General features: G+C 41.3%; 1 protein-coding gene across 1 annotated transcript in view; it reads right to left on the bottom strand.

The window, feature by feature from the left end:
• The window catches only part of TNFRSF11B (TNF receptor superfamily member 11b), a 28,660-nt gene extending 4,769 nt beyond the window's left edge, over nt 1–23,891 (bottom strand). Inside the window, exons 1-3 of the mRNA XM_045896001.3 lie at nt 23,555–23,891; nt 3,825–4,194; nt 46–237 (exon numbers count right to left, since the gene is read on the bottom strand). Of these exons, the coding sequence (XP_045751957.1) occupies nt 46–237; nt 3,825–4,194; nt 23,555–23,584 (592 nt within the window). The 5' untranslated portion in view covers nt 23,585–23,891. The remainder of the gene's footprint in view (nt 1–45; nt 238–3,824; nt 4,195–23,554) is intronic.
• Between the last annotated feature and the right edge of the window lie 439 nt (nt 23,892–24,330).

Below are 24,330 nucleotides of genomic sequence, written 5' to 3'. Positions count from 1 at the left end.
CAATTCAGAGGTGGTACCAAGGCTGACATTTTGAAATATAATTACCTATTCCACATTTTTGAGTCGATTCACTGTTTCCAGAACATACATTGTCATGAGTTTCATTTCCTTTCTGAGTTAGAAGGAGACCAAATGCACTGCAGTTTGTGTGTTTTCTACAGGGTGCTTTAGATGACGTCTCATTCGAGAAGAACCCATCTGGACATCTTTTGCAAACTGTGTTTCGCTCTGGGGTTCCTACAGAAAATACCAAGCAATTTAGCACTTTCTGCTCAAATACTTTCACAGCAGACAGTTCCTCTTAAGACCGTTTTGGAAAGACTTTCCACTTGGTTTTTACTGCTACTATCATGTTGCACAAAACTTCAAGCATTTTTCACTTCATTAGACAGAGACGGAAACCTCTACAGCCAGGAGCCCCTCAGCAGTCTCCCTTCCCTGTAATACAAACACAAGTGTGTTGTGCTGTGACCTACAAAACACGAAATGAGAGGAAAGGAAAGAGCAAGGGTGTTCACTTGTCCTGCCTGTGCCCAAGCATCGGTGAGGCCTCGTTTTCAGCCAGATTCGTCACACATCTCTTTCTGGAAAATCATGAAAATAACTGCTGTGTGTCTGCCGTAATAGCATTCTTTGAAATCAGTACCCACTGAACGCTGGGTTGTTAAATTCCAATCGGTGCCTCCTGAAGTCCTGTCTTTCCTGAATCCGCATTGTGAAGCAACTCATAAGTAATGCTAACCTTGAGAAGTAAAAATTTACAACATTATAATAAACTTTTGAAGGTGGCAATAAAGTTGGTCACTGACTCAAAAGCGTAAGCCTGCAGTTAAGCTACACAGTAAATGGGAGATGATAAACCGTTTGCTTAAACTATTGAGTTTTAAAAGAGCACAGTCGTTAAAATTTCAGGGAAGGGTGACTGCAAGGGCATTTTATTTCATGGTGGAAAGATACTTGATAAGTTTGGAGAACTCGCTGGTTAGAAGAACTTGAACCAGCCAACAACTAAAGATAAATACCCTCCAACCCTTGACTCTGTCATGCATAGCCAAATTACACATTACAGTGTATTTGCATATGAAAATACCTCCATCTAGTGTAAGCTAGTTGAACAGATGCAGACTTCAATATTCAAATATAGTTTTTCAGGCCAATTCTGGCTCAGGCGAGATAACAAATACAAAGGGACAAATGAAAGCTACAGAAAGTTAATAAACTTCATTTATTAAAAATTCAAACTCCCCACCTCATTGTATCAAGACCAGAAGAAAGAAAGAAAGAGCAAAACGGTTTGGTTCTAGTTTCAGCTCCTGCTTCTTCTAAAGGGATGGATGATGCATTGATCAGTAAAAATGACAAAGGGCTGGCAAAAAAAAAAAAAAAAAGAGGAAGGGGCTAACCACGGTCTGAATCTTTCCCATGCCATTTCCAGCATTGCAGTGACATCGTGTTAGGAAAAACTTTACATAGAGTTCTAATTTTTTTGTTTTGTTTTGTTTAATACTTTCTTACTACACCTCTCTCCTTCAATGGGATCCAAATGCACACCAGTTCCTACAATATCATAAGCAGAGGTATTTGACTCCATAGTATTCTGTCACTGCACGAAGAAGAATCTTATCATTCTTCAGATACATGCTGAAGGCTTGGGTTGCGCCATGCATCTGGATGAGAAGGTCAACGATACAAGACATTCTTTCAGGTAATGGAGCTTGTAAAGTTCTTTAACAAACAGAATCCAAGAATAATGGAAGGTAAAGTTTCTGAAACATTTGGGAGGCTTTCAACAATGACCTTTCTGAGCCTTTCCCTCTTTTATCGTTGTTAGAACTTTTTGTAAAAAAAGATTTACCTATCTAAATAAAAGACTTTGCTTTATTAATATCCATGGAAATGTAAACGGTATAACCTGACAGGCAAAATGGGAGATACTATAATGAGGAGAGGAGCTCTGCTCTCCCGTTGAGGATGTCACCATGCCAGCCGTACGGAAGGACATCGGAATGACAGGACACACAGACAGATGGGAGTAGGTAAAACAGAGAAAGGAGACAATCTGACTTCAAAACGACAGCAGCAAGGAATGGTTAATACTTTGTGGAATAACACTGCATAGTCCTTCGTTCTCTTTGGACTGGAAACCTCTTATTTTCCATGAGGAACTCTGCCCTGTGGGTTTTTAGGGAGGGAGAGGTAAGTAAGTAAGCCCCACTGTGGTAGCGCAAAATAAAATGTGTCTCTTTGTCTTCTGGCTGCCTGCTTGCTTCATTCCCTAAACAAATTTTCACGCTGATGTGATAAAATTCCTTGCCATTTCCATTATTTTCCAAATTTTTCTAGTTTCCAAGCTGTAGAGTCCCTGCTTAATTAATTTTTCTGCATACACAACTGAACTGAATTGAATTAAACGGATTTGGTTTTGTTGGGTGAGTTTGATGCCCCCTACAATTTGGTTTAGGTTTTGAATCCCAAAGCATCATCCAATAAACGCTAGGAAGTGTCACCCATTTCTCCCTCAAATACTCATGCTAGAGACATTTTAAGGGACACTCATGCAATTTGCACCTCCTGTAATTATTCTTAAGCGATTCACAACTTAGGAAACGAAACAGATTTCAACTTTTGAATGTTTCCTTCATATGCCTTTAAACTTAAAATATTTGCCATCGAATAATTTAGGCTCTGTGTATCACAACTTCTGAACGTTAAAATAATTACAAGTAATGAGCGTCCTCTAAGCCAGTGGTTCTCAACCAGGGGGGATTTTGGCATCCAGGGGACAACTGACAATGTCTGGAGATATTTTTGGTCGTCATAACTCAGGGAGGAGTGCTGATGGCCTCTAGTGGCTAGAGACTAGGGATGCTGCCAAACATTCTACAATGCACCGGACAGCTGCCCACAAAAAGAATTATCCAGCCCTAAATGTCAGTAGCACTGTGGGTGAGAAACTCTGCTTCAGAATCTATACTGATTACTACTTCCTCCAGAAAAGTGGAAAAAAAAAAAAGTAAAGTAAGCGAATATTCTTAATTTTCCCAAGCCACAAGAGGATACAGCCTACACTGAAGCTTCGTCAATGTGGTAGGAAAAAATGTGGGTTGCAGCTTTAAAAGATTCAGTGCACGTGCACACTGGCCCTAACCTATGCTGTTCAAAATGCAAGAAGAGAAAAGTACTTTGTTTGTAGACAAGTACTGACTCTTGGCTTGAGGATCTGTTTTGTCTAAGATAAAGAATAAGCTCATTTTAAGAGATGCTGCCGGGCTTTATCCTCAAAGACACTCGACACCCCTGCCAAGGGAAGAACTAGCTTCGTTTTTAATAATGAAATGCATTTCCCCTAACCATTCTCATTTTTTACATAACTAATTATAACTGCTCATTGTTAGCACTCCAGAGCCTCATTAATATCAGCCTAATTACTCTCTTGGTATCAATGATCATTTCTGATGTTTGTCAAAAAGCACTGCAGTCTGAAGCTGTCCATGCTGAAGGGAAGCACAGAGGTATCAGCTATTTACCCAGTGGACTCCGAGTGTGTCCCTTTAAAAAAGAGTACTCCATCACGCATCTCATTAAAGAGCCTTTTGCCACACTGGAGATTTGTCACTAAATTGCCCCCGAGTGGCAAAGTATTCCTCTGAGAAATGGTCCTTTGGCAGCAAGCCAGCCCCATAGGACGTACCTAGCAGGTTCTATTACCTTTGCAATTTGCTATCCTACAATATCATCAGGCCAAAAGCGTTCCCTTAAACTTTCAGTACTACCTGACTCTACGATCTCATTAATTTTGCCGCGTGTCGAGAGGCGATGCGTACCAGCGTGGAGCACTCCAAACCCAGGGGGACAGCTCCTGTGCTTCAGGCAGAACTCAAGCTCCAGGTAGCGCCCTGCCTCACACTCGCACACCCGGTTGTGGGTGCGGTTGCACTCCTGCTTGACGTGCTGGAGCTCCTTGCACACCGGGGTGCAGTACAGACACTCGTCGCTGGTGTGCCATCGGTCTGTGTAGTAGTGGCTGGGACAAGGGGCGCACACGGTCTTCCGCCTTGCTGTGCAGTGCTGTTTTAGGGAGGTTCCGGGAGGACATTTGTCACACATCAGCTGACGAGAGGTCTCTGGGTCATAATGAAGGTACTTTGGAGGAAGGGTTTCCTGGGTGGTCCATTTAATGGAGATGTCCAGGAACTAGGAGAGACGGAAACGGTGAACACGTTAGTATGGAGATAGGGTGGCTCTTCTGTGCAAAAGCATCGTTCGACTAAAAAAGTCCTTTACTACCTGAAGCCTCGTTACCTTCCTGCCTACAGGGCTGCACCACAGAAAGAAGTTCAGAAGCCCTAATTCTTGCGTCTAGTAGCTTAATCTCAAAGACCAAGATGGGGGTGGTAACACACATCGTATTAAGTAAACCCAGGCTCATAGATGACAGGACTAATGAGCTGTATGAATTCGTGGTTCTCAGAATCCAGAATCTACGCCAGAATCTCCTAGACTCCCTGATAAAAACGCGGACTCCTGGGATTCAGACCTCTACCCATTCTGATTCCACAGGTGTGCAGCTGGGATTTGGGATTTTAAAAAATCCCCCTGCAGTGACTCCAATGCGTGGAATCCGTACCCAATAACTATCCGTTCGTTTATTCGCTTCACAAATAGCTATTGAGCCCTTAATATGTGCCAAGCTCTGTGCTGGGCAATTAGAATGCAGCAGTAAGTAAAATAGTTAAGAAACCCTGCTCTGGCGGAGTATACAATACACTTGGGTGGTGGGTAAGAGAATAAATATTACAGATAAATTGCATGTTAGAAGGTAAGTGTTGTAAAAAAAAAAAATCAGCAAGTCTAAGAGATTGGAAACATGGAGGGTGGGAGACTAACAATATTTAAATGGGGAGGTTGCTGTAGCTATATTTAGGACTTGATGTATAGTGAAAGAGTTGGTGATGTGTGAAGACTGCATGATTACATCAACTGTCATCCTGATCATTCATTCATTCATTCATTCTTGCAGCAGCTAGGCACTGAATGCCTACCAGGAATGCACCAGGAATATGCTGGTAAGTGAGACATACACCCTGTCCTCATGGAGCCTGCAATTCCTAGAATTTTAAGACTGATATTTCTTCCAGAACATCATATGGTCCAGTCTTGACTCTTATAAGTGATGTCAAGAAAATTAAAGGACCACCTCTTTTCAGGTTGATTGGGAAAAACCTCAGGGAACAGGCAGGGTTTCAGAAGTTTCTATACATAATGTCAGGAAGAGGTCCAGTACAGCAGGAGAGAAAATTTCGTGAGTGAGGGTCCTTCTTGGGAGGACAGCTCCAACTGGGTGCTCTGTCTTGTATTCTAGATCTTCAAGGGAACATGGAATTAGTTCTTCACACTAATTACAGAAATCACATGCTAAGAAACAGTGTTGTTTGTGTGTAGGGGGCGGTTTATTTGGTTTTTATTGTTTGTTTATGGTACAGGGATCAACACTGACTATTTTCAGGCCGTGGGGAGGTGGCAGACCAAACACAATAATTTTTTCCAAACTTCTCTTCTTTATAGAACACAGGAAATCCCACAGAAGCCCCTTGACCTGGGGAAAGCATGGGAGCTAGGGAAACAGCACTCCCTTTTGAATTCGGAGTGACAAAGGTAAAGAAGGGCCCTTTTCATAAGCATTTGGGCATTTTCATCTAATTAACAACACATTCACTTCTTACTGGAACATGACAAGGGTCAGGGCTGACTAGACCTAATATGAGCTGATAAACCAGAAGAAAAGAACAAAATATCTCACCTCAGGCTATGGACTTTGGAACCAAGAGCAATTTTCAGAGTCCTGTGAGGTAAAGGACTCCTAACCAACAAAAAGAATACAACGCAAAATCAGGGCTGCTCTGGGGATCTTCTCAAGACACCCTCGTGACCTGAGGGTTTCTAGAGAAAATATGTTCTTGAATTTCTCTGGGGCTTTCTATTGGCTAAAAGTTCATCAACATTAGAAGAAAGAAGAAATGAACCAGTAGTGGGTGGAAACTGGTTTGCTCTGAATCTTTCAGAAATTTGGAACCTATTTATTCATTCAACACACATTTGGTGAGCACCCACTGTGCACCAGGCACTGTAGAAGGAACTTAGCATATAGTGGTGCACAAAACAAAGATGGTTGTTGCCTTGAAGGAGCTCAGTCTAGCGAGGGGTAGATGGCAAAGAAGTGAAGAAATAAATAATTACAAGTAGCAATCAGTGTTTCGAAGGAAACAGAGCAAGATGGGAAAGCTTGGTGGCTATTTGGTCATTTGAATGGTTTATGCTACCTCTCTCAAGGCCCCTTGTGTGGATTTGGCTTAAATATTTCTAAAATCTTCAATGCTAGGGAATGAAGTGTTCCTGATGCAACTTGCAGACACATGGAAGCAAGGAGAAATGCTTTTTTCTCTTGCTGTTCACCTTTGATTTCCTGAAAGACCATTTTTAAAGAGTATGTCACTTTCAAGAGCCTTGACTCTGAGGTGCAAAGGGACACCTTTGTCCTCTGTGCTACTGCTGAGTGAGCCCCATCTTGGTAGGACTGGAATTCCTAAAACTTCCTCCAGCCTGACTCCCCATCAGTCCCCCTTTCCCACAACAAGGCTCATTTGTGCCCATTTACTCATCAGCTGACTCTTTCCTCCCTTATCAAGAAGTGATGAGGATGGTATGGGAACCACCGACCCCCAAGATGGTGCTTGTGTTCCTCACTAGAAGGAGCCACACAAATTGAAGATCTGACCAAGAAAGCTGATGCAATTTATATTTTTCTAGGCAATTGGACATGACACTGTTGGTTTCCAGAAACCATGCTTTGGAAATTAGTTGCCATTTCTTCAAAATACAGGGAAGTTGAGGTGAAAGGAATCCACAGAGAAATAAATAAATAAGGTTGACTTAAGGATTAGATTAGTGAAGGTAATTTCTCCAAGGCATGGGATTCTCCAAGGCATGGGATTATCATATATATTTTTAAAAAATCAGAAAGCCATGAGGAACTGCAAAATAACTTGTTTTTAGCAACTTCTGTTGGGCCTCTGTGTTTTATTTGAAAATTTTCCACTTTGGTAAAAAGACAGAACTGTGTGGCCAAAACTGGACGGGTAGGTCTCAATCTCTGGTTAGCCCCAGTTCCCACACAGAATTTCTGGAACCAGCTACTGGACAGAGGATGGGCAAGATCAATAGAGCTCTTCATCTCAGTCCTGTCTCTTACTTTCTTCAGCATTTCCTGGAAAAGCAATGAAAAAGATGCCATAGGAGGACACATCATCTTAACATTGGCTCCATCTCCTTTGTCAGCTGATAGTATTTAAAATCCATGAGAATTCAAAAAGAAATTTCTCTGTAAAATGCATAACCACTGACAAACATCTGTGAAGGCTAGGACATGTGCGCAGGTGTGTCTGCAGAAGCATAAAGTGCTTTCTGTAGAAGGGGCCACTCTGCTTTGGGTGTTTTATGTTTGGCTTTTAAAGAAAAATTAAATGGGATTTTTCTCTTTATTTTTTCTTTCTTCCTCCTCCCATTCCCTATGCGTCCATCCTTTGGTCTAGACCACTTGTGCTTGAGGGCATCTGGGAGTCCTCCAATCTAGTGCTCCCCCCGCCCTGGTTTTCCCGAAGCCCCAGTGCACTTTTCCTTGAAAAGACACTTAAAGCGCCATCTCTGATAATTTTTTCCTTCTCCTTCCATTTTTAATGGTGGACAGTGGTTAAAGAATTTTCTATTTTAACCCAACCATCTTTCCTCATCTATAAAATGTTAGTAGAGGATGGTGGTGAGTGAGTTGAATCGTTGTTCTCCAAAGCCCATTCTAGCTACCATTATAATATTCTCTGGTTTGGGGTGCCTAGATGGCTCAGTCACTTAAGCGTCTGCCTTTAGCTCAGGTCATGATCCCTGGGTCCTGGGATTGAGCCCCACATCGGGCTCCCTGCTCAGTGGAGAGCCTGCTTCTCCCTCTGCCCCTCCCCCCTGCTCCTGCTCTCTCTCTCTCTCTCTCTCTGACAAATAAATAAATAAAATCTTAAAAAAAATATTCTGTGGTTTGACAGCATTTAATTAGCTAATAGGCTTGGAAGCAAATGTCTTGCTTTAACTCCCTTCCTACTTCTTGCTCCACTTTTTTATTTGTGAAACCACTTTGGACAGCAGAACCCTCTTTTTCCAATCTCCACTTTTCACACTCACCCATGCCTTCTACTCCCTCTGTAGAACCAACGGATGCCCCAGTGACCTGAATTCCCAGCTATCCCTCCTCCTCTGACATGCCATCTTTTATCTGCTCTTACCGTGGAGTTGGTCCCTCACGAAAGTCAGTTGTATGTTTGTTGCTGAATCTGTTCATGCTAGTTGTATATATGTATCTGTATATGCTACAGTTGTAACTATCCTTAAGTAATTTAGTTAAATATTATGTAAATTAATCAACATGGGTGTGAAAAAAATTATTATTTTTCTAGGAAAATGCTTTGGGAATGACTTGATAAAGATGAGCCACAAAGAAGCAAAAAAACCAAAAATGTACTACAGAATTTGGAGTAGCTGAGACAACTGTAAAAACAAAATGGGGTAAACGTCTAGAATAATCAGTTTGTTTCATAAATGTCTTTTAAGTGCCAAAATTGAAATGGATGGGCCATACATAATAGAACAGGGTTTTGTAAGAAAGACAGCATAGGACTTGAGGGAGCAAACACAGATTCCAGGAAGAGCCTTGGCCAACTCTCGAAATATAGGTGAATGAATATTTATTTAAATGTTTTAGTTTCCGATATATGTGTATAATTTTTATTATTAAATGTTTTAATTGATTTTCTTGTTAATCATCTAACTCTTAGTCCCAAACATACAAAATCTCTAATTGGCATTCTCAATATGTAAGAGGTAGAGTGGTATGGTAATGGTATGTGCAGGTAACAAAAAATGGATAAGATGAAGATGGAATTCTGTTTTGTCTATTCCATTCAAACATATGTGCATCAAATCTCTACTCTGTGATAGGCAGTAGAATTAAAAATAACCTTTATAATATTTTGGTTTGTACCTACATTAGAATGTTTTATTATTATTATCGTTAAGTTTCTACCAGCTACAAAAGTGAGTCTTACAGTGAGTAAATAACTGTCCTAGGTCACAGTCATTAGTGGAAGCAGAATTCAAACCCAGAGCACATGCCATATAAATATTGTTTTTTGGTCAAATTCTTTAACACTTACCAAGTGCTCTCACTTATGCTATAAGCCTTCATGCATAGTCTAAGAGTAAGACCTGATGTGCTTATTTTTCATTTAGACCCAAGAGCATAGAGTTAGGAGATCATGAAAGATCAACCAAAGCCTTCCTCAAGTCCAGATGAACTGACACTGGCTTTTTTTCTTTGTCCTAAGACTAGCACACAGTGGTCCAAAGCTACCAAGATAGAAATTTCTCAGATGGTTTTCTCTACTGGTGTATGCTTCATCCTAAAGGGCAAAAGAAGAATACACTTTCTCTTACAAGTTTATTTTTGCATTATGCAATGCAGCCAATTCTATACTACTGGGCTTGCTCTCTGGTATACAGAACCATGAGTGACCCAGTGGGTTTCCGTTTATGGAAAATTCATTAAAAGGAGCCCACGCACAGCTTGAAATAACTACTTGGTTTGGGAGTTCCTTTTGTGATCTCTCGTATGATCTTTGCCACAGAGAACTATTTGAGGACTATCCAGAGTTAGCTAAACTTCTGGTCAGTTTGGAAACTGTGCCATTTTACAGTTCATCTTAGCCAAGAAGGGAGACATTCAGGATACGTATCGTGGTGAATTTCCTAAAGATCTCTTATAGTATGAACTATAAAGCTTATTTTTTAAAAAACTATTTTCCTATGAAGTTTAGTGTATTTGCTTTTCTATAGTCTTATAGTGTAGTAGCCCATTCCCTTTTTCCTCCATTCCTTAAATAACTCATTTATTCATTCAGCAAACACTTCCTGGAACAATTACTATGCTCTAGAAATACTGCTAAATGAAGGAGTTGAATAAGTTAATGTTCCTGTTTCATAGGAACATTCATCTAAGAGCCCAGCCTGATGTAAAATACTCACAAATCACTGCAAAACAATTGGAAGCAGAAGAGAGGAGAAAGAGGATCAAGAAAAGACTCAGCAGAGAAATAGGTCAGAAAAAAGGAAAGGAAACCCAAGGAATTATGATTTATTAGATGAATCACTAAGCCAGATTCTACACTATTTAAAGGCTGAAGTTAGGCACTGGTGATGGAGGAGAGGAAGGGATAGATATGATATGTTGGCAGACTGCATGGGGAGGATGTCATAGAAAAAGCAACTCAAGAACATTCCCATGAATTTGAACTATGTAGTATGTAGTATTGCCATTAATTACTGACACCAGGAGGAGAAGACAGTTATAGAGAAAGAAAATGAATTTAGCTTGGAACATCTTCCACCTATGAGACTCAAGTGATGTCTACCACATAACTGGATATATGTATTGGAAATTTAGGACAGAAAGGCAGCTAAAGACACAGGTTTCAGGGTTAAGAGCACATAAATGGCTCTAGAAGCAGAGAGAGCAGATGGCATTACTCAGGTCTATCGCATACAAGCATAAAAGGACAAAAAGTTAACCCTGGAACTTATAAACATATGCAAGATGGGATGAAAAAAGAAGGTAAAAAACGTAGGAATATCACAGTGTTTCAGGAAAAATGCTAAATGGATAACTTAATAAATTCTAAAAAGTATATAGCTTGGCCATTAGGTCAATGTTAATTAAGAGGAGCACTTTTAGCTGGGAACTTGCATTTAGACTATGAGTACCAGGGTTCCAAACTCAGTTTGACCACCAGGTTTAGTAACCTTGAGCCACTATCTTACCTCTAAGATGAGAATAATCCTTATTTTAACTATCCCTGTACAGTTGTTGTATTTCAAATGAATAAAAGGAGGGACACAAATAAACTTGGTGAAGAATAAGCTTCCAGACAAGTAGGAGGCATTATTACATGTACTAATTATATAGAAGATGGGAAATGGGAGATATTTTGAACCAGACTTATTTCTGAAGACATTTTGAAGTTTCTTGTTCAGTAGGAAGTAACACACCTATAATGAGCCAAAAGTTGACTATCTGCCCTATTCTTAATTATCTCTAGAAAAAGTGTCTCTGTTTTCTTTTTCTTTTTTTTAATTTAGTTTCAGTATCTTCCCAACTGGTATCATTTTCTTGGTCTATATTAAATGTTTCGAGGCAGTTTCATGGGTCTGCTTAGGGGGGCCAGATAGAAAAGGATTTGTCTCCATCCTCCTTACATGCTTAAGATGCTATCTTACACATATCAAGTAGTATCAACTATCACATATCAACTATATCTCATTTAATTTTATTCAATTCAATAGATACATTCAATGCTTACTATGTGTAATTAGGATTCCTGGAAATGATATATGCACACAGACAAATATCCAGCATGTAAATTTGCAAGAACAAGCAAAAAATCTGCAGTTTTCTCATCTGTAAAAGGATACTGATGACAGAATGTGCCTCAAGGACAAAAAATTTTTTAAAGCACCTTTCATCTCACGTGGCATTTTGCAGGTACTGTTCCATCTGCGTGTAGCTTCCATTTTAAAGGCAAATGTAGAGGGGCGCCTGGGTGGCTCAGTTGGTTAAGCGACTGCCTTCGGCTCAGGTCATGATCCTGGAGTCCCTGGATCGAGTCCCACATCGGGCTCCCTGCGCGGCGGGGAGTCTGCTTCTCCCTCTGACCCTCCCCCCTCTCATGTGCTCTCTGTCTCTCTCATTCTCTCTGTCTCAAATAAATAAATAAAATCTTTAAAAAACAAACAAAAAATTAAAGGCAAATGTAGAAACAAAGCAGGTAGTTCATTTGAGAGGTTCATCTGCTGCTGCAAGTTCCCCACCTAAGGGTCTCCCACTGCTTAATAATTTTCACAATAGTCAGTTGTTTGGCTGAGGATTAGGTCTCTACATAAGAAGTAAGAGCAACTGAATTAAATCTGTTCATCTATACAGAATCGATTTGCTGCCAACAGCTAATGCGAGGCAAGCGGGAAAGGAAACCCAAGGAATTATGATTTATTAGATGAATCACTAAGCCAGATTCTACACTATTTTGCTTCCCTTGGGGATGAAGAACTGTCTCAGGTAAATTTCAACCTTAAATTCAATTTTTTGTTCCCGTCAGAAGTTTCCTTTAGCTGTTTGAAGCCTTTTAAGTTAATTAGCAATACCTTGTTTATGTTTGGAATTGACCAGAATTATCAGAACAGATTTGCTAATGATGCTTTTGGTGCTTCGGAGGGGTTTAACAGACAACTGAGTTTGACAGATTAACAAATGAAAAGAAAAAAGAATCTCTGAGGAAAAACAACTAGCGATACAGGTATACTTAAGACTTTCCAAGAAAGATATGTAGAAATCTCACATGTTTGGCCCCCTGGATCTTACTATTTCCTCTCTTGCGCTTCTGTTGATCACCAGATTTGAGATTGACCATTAATTCTGAAAAGTTCAACTCAACAGCAGAGCTGGTTGCAATTTTCTCTATAATTATGTCCATTCAGGTCCACTTAATAAGCATTACTTCAGAGTATTCCAGCTATAGTCCCTGGCATCTGGGGCTCAGAACTGGCAACACATTTTAGTATGTTGATTATTTTGAACATCAATTTTTTTTAAATTCCTTTTTATTTCTACAGTGCTTTTCTTTGAAGGTAACACACTACTCACATCATTTTATTCATCTCTTTTGGTTGTTGATGATCTGGATTGAGGTCCAATCAATATATGGTTAAGGGCAGCTGGTGAGAAAAAGTTAGGATCGAGAAGCCGTAGTGATTATAAAATGGAACAGAAACTACAAATGGAAATGGAACAAAACAGGATGTGAGTTAAACATGGAGGGATTTACTGTGTGCCTCCAACAGGTGAAATTCTAGAAGCCCCGGGTGATACGGGAATAAGAATAGCTTAGCGCCTTATATTATGATATACCAGGCTCTATACCAAGCCCTTTCTTCCCATGCTATTATTATCCATCTCCTCCACCAACGTTTGAGATAGGATGATCCCTATTTTATAGATGAAGAAATAGAGTCTCAGAGAAGTTTAGTGACGTGTCAAAGGTCACAGAGCCAGTACACATGTGAGCTGGGATTCAATCCAATCCTGTCCGATTCTGAGTCTTTAACAAGTGACTCTTGCCTCTGGAAACTTGCAGTCTTATGAAAGAGACAGGCATATAAATAATCAACTACAACACAATATAAAGTTCAATAAGATCTTTTACCTATCCATCTTATCTATGTATCCATCTTGTCTACCTATTCCTTCCTTCCTTCCTTCTTTCCTTCCTTTCTTCCTGTCTATCCAGCCATCCATCTACCTAGCCACCCAGCCATCTATCTATCCTGCTGAATAAATTCTTCTCCCTCCCTTGTCCTGAAATGTAGTAGTTCACTCAGGCTCTCCAGACAATGGTTCTGTAAAACTGAGCGGTACTTTACACTGAGTAGTAGCTTCTTGGTAATGCACCCTCTTGAACATACTCTCCTTCCTTTTCTGCCTTACTCTTCTTTCGCTCACTCCTCCTTCCCTAGGATTGCACTTTCTAGTAAGGTACTAAAACATGTGTTTGCCTCATGCTGTGTTTCCTAAGGCATCTGGGCTTTGAACTCATGTCCAGTAAGGAGGCCAAGGCATTTAATTTCAAAAGAAAAAGACATGATGTCCTCCCTGGAGCCAAAGGAGCTGAAAAAGGATGAAAAATACATTAGAATCATTTTGCCCAAAGATTTGACCCTTGTGAGCCCCATCTGGGGTTCTCTTAACCTCAGCAGAGATCTCTGGGTTTGAAGGCACCCACAGAAGCTTGGCTCTAACTTATGGGTATTGTGATTCCCACTGGACTCAGCTACTAGATGTAAGTTCCTTTAGGACAAAAAAACTCAGCTAGGTCACCTTAGGGAAAATTTCTTCACCTTTCTGAGCCTCAGTTTCTTTGTCTATAAAACAGATACTAATCTCCACATCATGGCATTTTTATGAAAATTAAGTGAAATATTGTGTGTGTCTTCCATACACTAAACATATTCTAAGAATCATTAGTGTCTTTCTATTTTATGATTTCCTTCTTTGGCTCAGCTTCCATGGGTAGAAGTTGTCCTGATGAAAGATGGCAGTGAACCTCTATGAAGGAAGTGTCAGTTGGAAGCAATGAAGAGAAAAAAAAATGATCTTTGTTTGCTTACTCTCACATAATAGGGTATCTGATAAGTTAAGTAACTTTGACCTTTCCATTTTGCAGCCCAACTAAGCTTTTACATAATTCTAGTTCCCTGAATTTTAATTTTCAGCAACAGAAGAAAGGTCCTTCCTCATGAATATTTATAACAATATCTTTGAAGGAGTTTCAACTAATAGTTCAACTGATAATCTAAGAGTTTCAACTAATAGTTTCAACTAATAATCTAAAGTCATAGGTCAAGCATTGTGACTAAATGCCTCTCAATGATCAAATAAACCTGGGGTTTGGCTACCGTGTCTGTCAGGACTGGTTTGGTTTTATGCTGTGCTAATAAACAACTTCAAAATCTCAGTGGCTTAAAAATAACAAAGGTTTATTTCTCACTCATGCTATATTCCTAGTGGGTCCACTGGAACCTATTATCATTGTCCTTTGTCCATGACCTAGGATGATAACGCAACTAATATCTAGAACATGGCTGGTTTGCTGTGGAGGAGGGAAAGAGAAAAAAAAAAAAGTTGGAGGGGGTCATATGTCCACAGTTAAGTGCTCCAATATGGAGTGACATACCATTTTAACTCACAAGTCAGTGGCCAGAACTATTCGGGTCCTCGCCCCACCCCCCACCCTCACCAGAAGACTAGAAAGCACAGTCTTACCATGTTTCTGGAAGGGAGAACTGAGAACAATTTACAAGCAGCACTAACAACTACATCCTTGCTCAATAAACATCACTCATACTTTCTCGTGGCCTTTTTTTTTTTTTAGCACAATCCAGTCAATTTTCTCTTCTTTTCACTCATTAAAAGAAGGAACAGGGGGCACCCGACTGGCTCAGTAGGTAAACACATACAACTCTTGATCTCGGGGTTGTGGGTGCGAGCCCCACATTGGGTATAGAGATTACTTAAAAATAAAATCTTAAAAAAAAAAGAAGAGATAGAAAACAGAAAGTGTGGGAGCAGAAATTTCTGTCTATCAGCCTGGTGTGGTACTCAAGGGAAGTATTTAACCCATTACCAAGCTTATTTTGCCCGAAGATTTGACATTTATTCCAAAAAGCCACGTGCAGTTGTCAAGTACTTCCTTGTGAAGACAGATGCAAAGAAAATTCTACAATGAGTCCAAGGAGATTGCTAGCAACCAAAATTATATCTCCTTCCTAAGTCCTGAGGGAGTGTCTTGGACCTTAGCTTCTAACTAGATGGAATATGAAAAATACGCACATTAATGACTTCTGTGCATACTATCTAACGATAAGGACTTGTTTCCAAATGAAAAAAATGTTTTATGGTTTAAAAGAATAATCTGTGATCTTAAAACAAGTAAGTCTAACTACTTAAAAGTAGGTTACAGGGGCGTCTGGGTGGCTCAGTCGTTAAGTGTCTGCCTTCAGCTCAGGTCATGATCCCGGGGTCCTGGGATCGAGCCCCGCATCAGGCTCCCTGCTCTGCGGGAAGCCTGCTTCTCCCTCTCCTGCTCCCCCTGCTTGTGTTCCCTCTCTCGCTGTGTGTGTCTCTCTCTCTCTGTCAAATAAATAAATAAAATCTTAAAAAAAAAAAAAAAGTAAGTTACATTTCAAAAGCTGCTTCCCCTGGGATCTCATGGACTGTTTTTAAACAGAATTTCTTATACATGAAACCAACTGGGCAGAAGAAACTGACAACTGCAACAAAATAGATTGTTAAGAAACATTCCTTTAAGATAATTTTTTTCAGAGGGGCGCCTGGGTGGCTCAGTTGGTTAAGCGTCTGCCTTCGGCTCAGGTCCTGGAATCGAGCCCTGTGTTGGGCCCCCTGCTCAGCAAGGAGCCTGCTTCTCCCTCTCCCCATGTCCCGCTCGTGCTCTCTCTCACATCTCTCTCTCTCAAATAAATAAATAAAATCTTAAAAAAAAAAGATATTTTTTTTTCATAGATAAATAAGTCCTTTTGATTTTTGCATGTTTAGAGTACTAAATCTCCTATCATCAATTTGTTGCTCTTATTTTTTAATGACAAAAGCTCGAAACTAAAGCAGACGTCCCACATATCATCTGGTCCAATACCACTATTTCATGTATTTATTTTTATGATTATGATTTTTTTATTCAAGTATAATTAACATCCAGTGTTATATTAGTTTCAGGTATACAATATAATGGTTCAACAATTTTTCGAGATGGGTAAAGTTAAGACCCACAGTGCTGGTGTCACCGACCGGATCTCAGACTAAGACAGGACCTTGCCTCCTGCCACCACAACGATCTTATTAGCGTCACTATGTCCAACTGAATTCCCAAATTACATTTTGTTGTTGTTGTTGGTGGTGGTGGTGTTAGTGCAAATTGATGGTGGGGGGATCTTTTTAAAGAATAGGTTCCTGATATCCGTATTTTCTAAGAATAAAAGAGATCACTTTTTTTGAACAAGAAAGTAACATTACATGGGAAAGGAATTGAGGTTTTGAGTCAAAGACCAGGGAAGAAAACTGAATTTACCAAAAGCAGTCAGGAAGTTTAGAGGAATGACTGCCCTGTTTTACATCTAAATCCATCTTGACACCCATTTTCCTATTTTATAGCTGATTATTTTAAGAAGTTCTTACGGAGGGGCGCCTGGGTGGCTCAGTCGTTAAGCATCTGCCTTCGGCTCAGGTCATGATCCCAGGGTCCTGGGATCGAGCCCCGCATCGGGCTCTCTGCTTGGCGGGAAGCCTGCTTCTCCCTCTTCCATTCCCCCCTGCTTGTGTTCCCTCTCTCACTGTCTCTCTCTGTCAAGATAAATTAATAAAATCTTAAAAAAAAAAAAAAAGTTCTTACGGAAAATGCTTCCAAGGTACAGACTAAATTGAAGTGAAAGTCCTAAGGCTATTCTTTTTGTTTGTATAGAAGATGCTTCAGCGAAATTAAACAATGTCTTCACAGCATTGAAACAATTGTAGGGGTGCGTGGGTGGCTCAGTCGTTAAGCGTCTGCCTTTTGCTCAGGTCATGATCCCAGGGTCCGGGGATCAAGCCCCACATCGGGCTCCCTGCTCCGCGGGAAGCCTGCTTCTCCTTCTCCCACTCCCCCTGCTTGGGTTCCCACTCTCGCTGTCTCTCTCTGTCAAATAAATAAATAAAATCTTTAAAAATCAATCAATCAACCATAAAACATAATTTTAGAGAGGCAAATTTCTTCAAAATCCAAATAAGAAAGTAATAAATCAAGGCCATTAGGAGCACATTACTTATTTTTAGCAGGGCTTTAGGAAAGGTATTTCATTTCCTCCTGCATTGCCTACCCATTATGGTCTGGCTGACTCAGGTGCTTCTCAGAAATTGGGGTGAAAATGACCTACCCAGGCCATACCTGGGAAGTTATGTCACCTTGAGTTGGGAGGAACCATTTTAGTGTGTCTGCAGAGTGTTCTGGCCCTCGGGACATTAATTTAGAGAGGCCAGGTAAATGTGAGAGGGAGGGGGGACCACACAGCTTCATACCTAATGTCTTGTAACACTATTCTTATCCCTTACAACTGTCTAAAAGAATTCTTTTTTTAGACTTTCTATGCTAGTCACCCCAAAATATTCTGTGGTAGTGAGTTCCAAAAACTAATTACATGTCACATAAAAATGCTGTCCTTGTATCTATTTCAAGTTGGCCATACCTCAGTCTTTCTTCTTGCACAGATAGTTTACAGATGTTGCTAGGATTTCCGATTCACTAGTTCCTGCTATTGTGGGTTGCTCAGTTTTATTTCGATTTTTGTTTTCTTTTCTAAACATGACTGCTATTACTGTTCATATTTGCATTTTGTTTACCGGACTGTCAGTATCACAAATGCGCTCCGGGACTGCTTCCCTCTCTCCTCTCTTACTGTGTGCCGTGTGCAATCACCCTTCCCTGCTGCTTTAAAAACCTGTTGTATGCTGATGACCAGATTTGTTATCTTCAGCCCAGGCTTCTCCTAGGCTCCGAAATTTTGAATCCAAATGTCTAGACTTCTAACATTGGCTCATTTTACAAACATGTAAAATTGATCAAACCAAACATGAATACTGGATGCCTGAACCAACCAGATGGGAGGTGAGAAAGTGGGTTCAACTGAGCTTAGGTAGCTCCTCCACGGGTTGCTATATGAATCTAGTTCATTTCTGTTGCTCGCTTAGGAATGGGTCTTCATGGGACGCCTGGGTGGCTCAGTCGGTTGAGCGTCTGCCTTCAGCTCAGGTCATGATCCCAGGGCCCTGGGATCGAGCCCCGCATCAGGCTCCCTGCTCAGCAGGGAGCCTGCTTCTCCCTCTGCCTGCCGCTCTCCCTCGCTCTCTCACCCACGCTCTCTCTCTAACAAATAAATAAATAAAATCTTAAAAAAAAAAAAAAGAATGGGTCTTCATGAAGGTATGGATATGAACCGTCATAGTAGAAATGTACAAAAGAACATCTAAAATATAGTGGACAGGGTGTCATATCTATATTTTTGAAAGAGATCAAAGCCAACATTAGAATAAGTCTCTGGCATAAGGAATCTGTTGGTAGATGATATAACACACTACCAAATCTCACTATAGCTCCTTTGATTCCACAAACACACTTTAGTGTCAGGTGCTGTGGAGACCTGGGTGCCACAAATATGAAGAAAACGGAAATCTGTGCTTGCAAAGAGCTTATACTTTGCTTCCCACAAAGTGGTGGTGATATCCCCTCTAAGTTCTGGAAAAATTTGTGGGGGATTTCTGTTGTCACCGTGACGGCTAGGTGTCCTGGGCCATCAGGAATAATCTCATGTCCCAAACACTTCAAGATGTCCTATTGACAAAAAAACCTATTTTTCATTATCCTGGCCTAGATTCGGATTCCGTTTTATATATACACAAAGTGGTTTTTGCATGATTTTTGTATATACTGAACTTTCTAGGAATTTAACAACATAAACTTGGATAGAAGGTTGTACTTTGCTTTGTTTAAAACTTTGGCAAGGTTTGTTCACCATTTCAGAAAAGCACTGCATGAAAAGTCAACACTGATCATGGTTTTGAACCCCAGCAGATCACATGGGCTTTGGCCTTTGTTCCTAGTGGTGTGTTCACAGCAATTTCACATAAAGATGCTAACATATCACTGCTTCATTAGGTCTACAGCGAAGTTTTATTTTATTATTAGCTACTTTCTTTTTATTTCTTCTTTATGGTATAGTTATGCTAGTATATTGTCTTTAAAAATTATGTATGTAGGTAAAATATAGGTACTCTAAATTTCATTTCAGGGGAGCAAGAGAGTTGTTACAAAGGATTTATTTTCAAAGTGCATGGAAGAAGTGATATGATTGAGAATTACTGCCCTACAGGGCAAAACATACAAATACCCTGATAATTTTGGCATTTTTGCTCCATCATAGCAACATAAGGGGCAGCCGGGCATCCTTAGTCAAGGCCTTGAATAATGCAAACATAAATTTTTATAAAATTACTCTTTCTCTGCCATCTATTTCCCAGTCCTCTTTTTTCAGCTACAAAGGAGAAACTCCAGCTAAACAAAGTGCTACTGGTTAATGAGACGCTGAAGGAAATAACGCTTTTCACAAAAAGCTTTCAGAATAGGGAACATGCAGGCAGGAGGGCTGAGGGTTGCTCAGGGCAAAACTCAGCAGGCAGGTTAGTGGATAGGAGAGCAAGAATAGTTGAGTGTGTGTTTAGTGCCCCTCTGATAGACACTGCCATAGCTCTCCTTCTAGAACTAAGGGGATAAAACATCTGGCACAGAATGTTTTTTTTTTTCCCCAGCCAATGGAATTTGACAACTGTGGTTTAAGCCTAAGAAGTAAAATTAAAGATCAGATTGAAATTAGGGCACTGTGCTGAAGGTTGCTACGGGCGGGGATCAGGACTGTTTAGGACTGAATATATGTTAGATTCTCCTACAAACTTCAGAGTGATCATTCTCTTAAACTAAGTAAAGAAGCCAACCAATAAAAGTGAGACAAATACTCTCAATCACTGGGCGAGGGGAAGGAAACCAAAAAAACACAAAGAACAAACCAAAAAAGGCATTATCCTCAGGACAGGGGATCAAGCAGTAGTCCTGAGGAAAAAGAAAATCACCTACTTGCCCCCAACACCTTCATCCCCACACTCCACCCCAAGTCTTGTCACCATGACATGGATTAGCTTCGAGAAGACCAGTGGATGGTTTGGGCACTACACAACGGGAAGTTTCACCCACCAGTTAAAATCTCGGCCGAGGCCAGGATGTTGCCAGAGTATCGGGTGGGCCCTGAGCACCCATGAATAGAGCGGCCTGGGGACACAGCTACCTCACCTTGCACTGCAGGCTTCTCCTTGACACATTGGTGAGCATTCCAGAAAGCCAGTGACTGTGACCTTAACCTTGGTGGCCACACCCCTGCCCTGCTTGCCTCTTGGCATATCCTCTGCTCTCCCAGAAAGAATCTAGAATTCTACTTTGCCACACGATTATACTTTCTCCCACTTCTTAGGTTCAGGACACCTGGATTTTATCCGCAACAATGAAAACATTCCAGTCCTCCTTCAAGGTAATAGGTAGTGTGGCCTTCTCTCCCTCCCCTGAGCATCATCAGCATTCCATTTACAAAATTCACTTGGGTCTAGATTTACTACAGTGATCTGGAAGCTTCACGCTAGAAGCTGCTGTTAATATGGAGCAGGAGATGTACGTGGTTATCTTGCACGTGTGCATAACATTATCTCTGTTTTATAGAAGAGAAAACAAAAACTCAAGAAAGATGTAACTTGCCCATGTATCAAGTAAGTGGTGCTGCTGGATTTGAATTTTGGTCCGACTGGTAACTACTGCACTGCGGCTTCCTTTATAAAGACCTGGAGGACAGAATCTTTTATATGTCCAGGTCTCCCAGCTCCTTTTGTTACTCTCATTAGACATAGAATTAATAGTCCAATGTCCGTCTCCATTAGACTGTGAGGCTCATGGGGGCAGGAATGGTGTCCATCTCATTTTCCACTCTGTCCCTAGTGCGTAGGGGCATGCCTGCTACAAAGGACAAATTCCTGTGATGCTTCTACTTCTTACAATTGTGCCAAGGTGCTTACAAAAGGGCATCTGGACTCCTCGTAAGTACAAAGTATCCATCTCCAATCATTTATCAAATAAAGTCAATCTCAGAAACTACAGAAAGGGAAAGGAAAGTCTTTCCCATTGAAAGTATTTACTAGGTTCAAAGCACATAGAAAGTCTTCTCTTTTGAGAATCGTGCATCATCCACAATCAGTTTTATCTATATACATATCTATCTCCCTAGATAGACTACATATCAAAAACGTTCATTTACTTATTCCTTAGGAGCACTTATTATTAGGTACATACATTATTTAGTGGAAATTTTGAAGTTTAAAAGTCATTGGTAATATGTTTATTATTAATTAAATCTTTGACAGAACACAAAGAGCAAGGAAGAATAAAATGTCCCCCGGGCGCCTGGGTGGCGCAGTCGTTAAGTGTCTGCCTTCGGCTCAGGTCATGATCCCAGGGTCCTGGGATCGAGCCCCACATCTGGCTCCCTGCTCGGCGAGAAGCCTGCTTCTCCCTCTCCCACTCCCCCTGCTTGTGTTCCCTCTCTCACTGTGTCTTTCTCTGTCAAATAAATAAATAAATTCTTAAAATAAATAAATAAATAAAATGTCCCCATATTAATAGCAGAATTACGTAAACTAGCCAAACACTAGAATGATTAAATTAATCGTGGTACATCCATACAATGGAATACCATACAATGAAAATGAATGAACTATTGTACATCCAACGTTAAAAAAATGATCTCATAAATGGAACTTCAGTGAAAGTAGCCAGACATAGAAAAGTGATAAAAGTCCATTTATGTAAAGTCCAAATACAAACAAAGCTCCTCTATGATGTTAGAAGTCAGAATATTAATTACTCTGGTTATGGACATAGTAGTGATAGGGATGAGCCCGGGAGCTTCTGGGGTGTTGGTAATGTTGTATTTCTTGATCTGGGTGCAGCTCACCAGTGTTCACTTTGAGAAACTTTATTAGGCACTTATGAGTTGCGCAATTCTGTGTGTGTTATGTTTTAATAAAGGTTTACTTTTTAAAAAGTTCTCCATAGTAACCAACCATATTGGTGGAGCTATTTTATATATTATAGCTTACATTATGTAGAGGTGGATAAGACTAGCATACTTACTTGTGTACTCCTGTCCAACCTACATTTTTTTTAGTGACTTTGCTATTTACTTATTTATGCTTTGTATCCTGGGAACTACTTGGAAGACTTCCTAGCCTACTATTCACTATTTGTGGGTTGGATGTTGAAACCCAAGCATTTACTCCAACATGTTCGAAACACATATGTGGCTTAAATATGGATCTTCCTATCCTATCGTGAATGTCTGATTCACATCTTAACTTAGTCTACACTCTGGTGACATAAAGGAAACACGTCATTAGCCATAGAATAATCTACAAACAAATCTTATTAACTTGATTGGGCAAAAATCTAAATTAAAAAAAAAGAGGTAACCTAAGTCACAAAGACTCCTTTCTTTCCAAACAGTACATTAAAAATAACTTGTAGCCCTATTTAGTGCTGAACTTCAACTATTTATATCTATTTTAGAACATAATTAACATTAGCCCGCCAATATCTTCCACATTATATTGAAGTTGAGAACTGGAATAAACCACTTTAATAATAAAATTTTATTAGGATGTTAAATTGCCCAGTTATGAAATCTGTGTATCTATGTGTGTGCGTGCATGTGTGTGTATGATCTTTTCTCTGGTGCCAGTTACGCAAAATTTCCCATAACATTTGCTTCAGCAGGGAATGAGCCTAATGATGTATCCTATCATGTTCACTGCATCCAAATTTTATTCTAGTTATAATAGTTTTGAGAGGACTGACATCTCCCAACTTACTCTGCTTCTGAGGGACCACTTTAAATAATCATAGTAATAATATCCAACTAAGCAAAGATGGTATGAACTCCTTGAGGGCGTCAAACAATCTGCAAGGAAGAAAGTAAATAAAATGGATACAAATCATTCAAACGAAGAAGGTTTCGAGCTCCTCTCTCGTTTCCATAAACCCAGCAGGAACTTTGCAGGGCAAAGGGGCACCCTAGGAGCGGCGCGACGGGCTCCGGAAAGAGGCCTCCTGTTGCAACCTGCCCCCAGCTCTGTCCCCGACAGGCAGCGCAATGAGCTCGGTCCCCGTCGGGCCGCGGGCGGGCAGCCTCCCAGGCGCCCGCGTTCCGGGCGGGCACTTACCACCAGCGCGCAGCACAGCAGCTGGTTCATTGCGGTCCCCGGGAAACCTCAGGCGCTGGGCGGCGGCGGCGGCTGGGCGAGCGCTCCGTGCGTCTCCGCGGCCCGTGCACTCATCACGTTATATATAGCGTCCGGGCGACAGGAAGTATCGGCTTGGCTTTGATCATTCATTCTCTATCTGGACCAAACTTTGCACCTTTCTTTTTTAGGAACTTGGGCGGGAGCGGTGGGGGGATGGGGGTGCGCCAAGCTCCGGGGTTAACGCTTTCAGAGCCAGAGCGGAAGAACCGCCGGGAGAGGGGGGCTGGGGGTGGGGCGGGGATGTCTGGTCCTCCGGGGGGCGGGGGGGGAGCGGAAAGCCACGGGGCTGCGGAACAAGGAGGCTACTGTCTCCGCGCGGCCCTGAGGTTTCCTGGCCGCTTCCCGCCAGCGGGCGGCCCCCTGGCAGCGGCCACGGGCGGTGGGAGGGCCGGGCGCACGCTGGGGAGCTGCGGGGCCGGTGTCGTCCGCCCTGCGCGGCCGCTGCGGCCAAGATCGGGGCGCAGCCGGGCGTGCGTCCCCCACCCTTGATCCGCTCTCGGCTCACCCCTTCTCGGCGGGTTCTGAGAGCTCCAATAACAAGGCCTCGCCTTTCTGCACCGCACTGTCTCAGAGCCCTGTTGGGAGCGATCCCGAATCTCCAAGGTTACAGAGACCATGCCCAAGGAACTTCTCTCACTTCTGTCTGGTTCTAGAGCCAGGGCTTTCCTCCCCCCACCCCCCACCCCCCCCCACCC

Source organism: Mirounga angustirostris, unplaced genomic scaffold (genome assembly GCF_029215605.1).
Source record: "Mirounga angustirostris isolate CCGP_5_RB_7025 unplaced genomic scaffold, mMirAng1.0.hap1 SCAF_4, whole genome shotgun sequence".
Lineage (NCBI taxonomy): Eukaryota > Metazoa > Chordata > Mammalia > Carnivora > Phocidae > Mirounga > Mirounga angustirostris.
The sequence above is the reverse complement of the archived record's forward strand: the minus strand, read 5'-3'. Positions and strand labels throughout refer to the sequence as shown.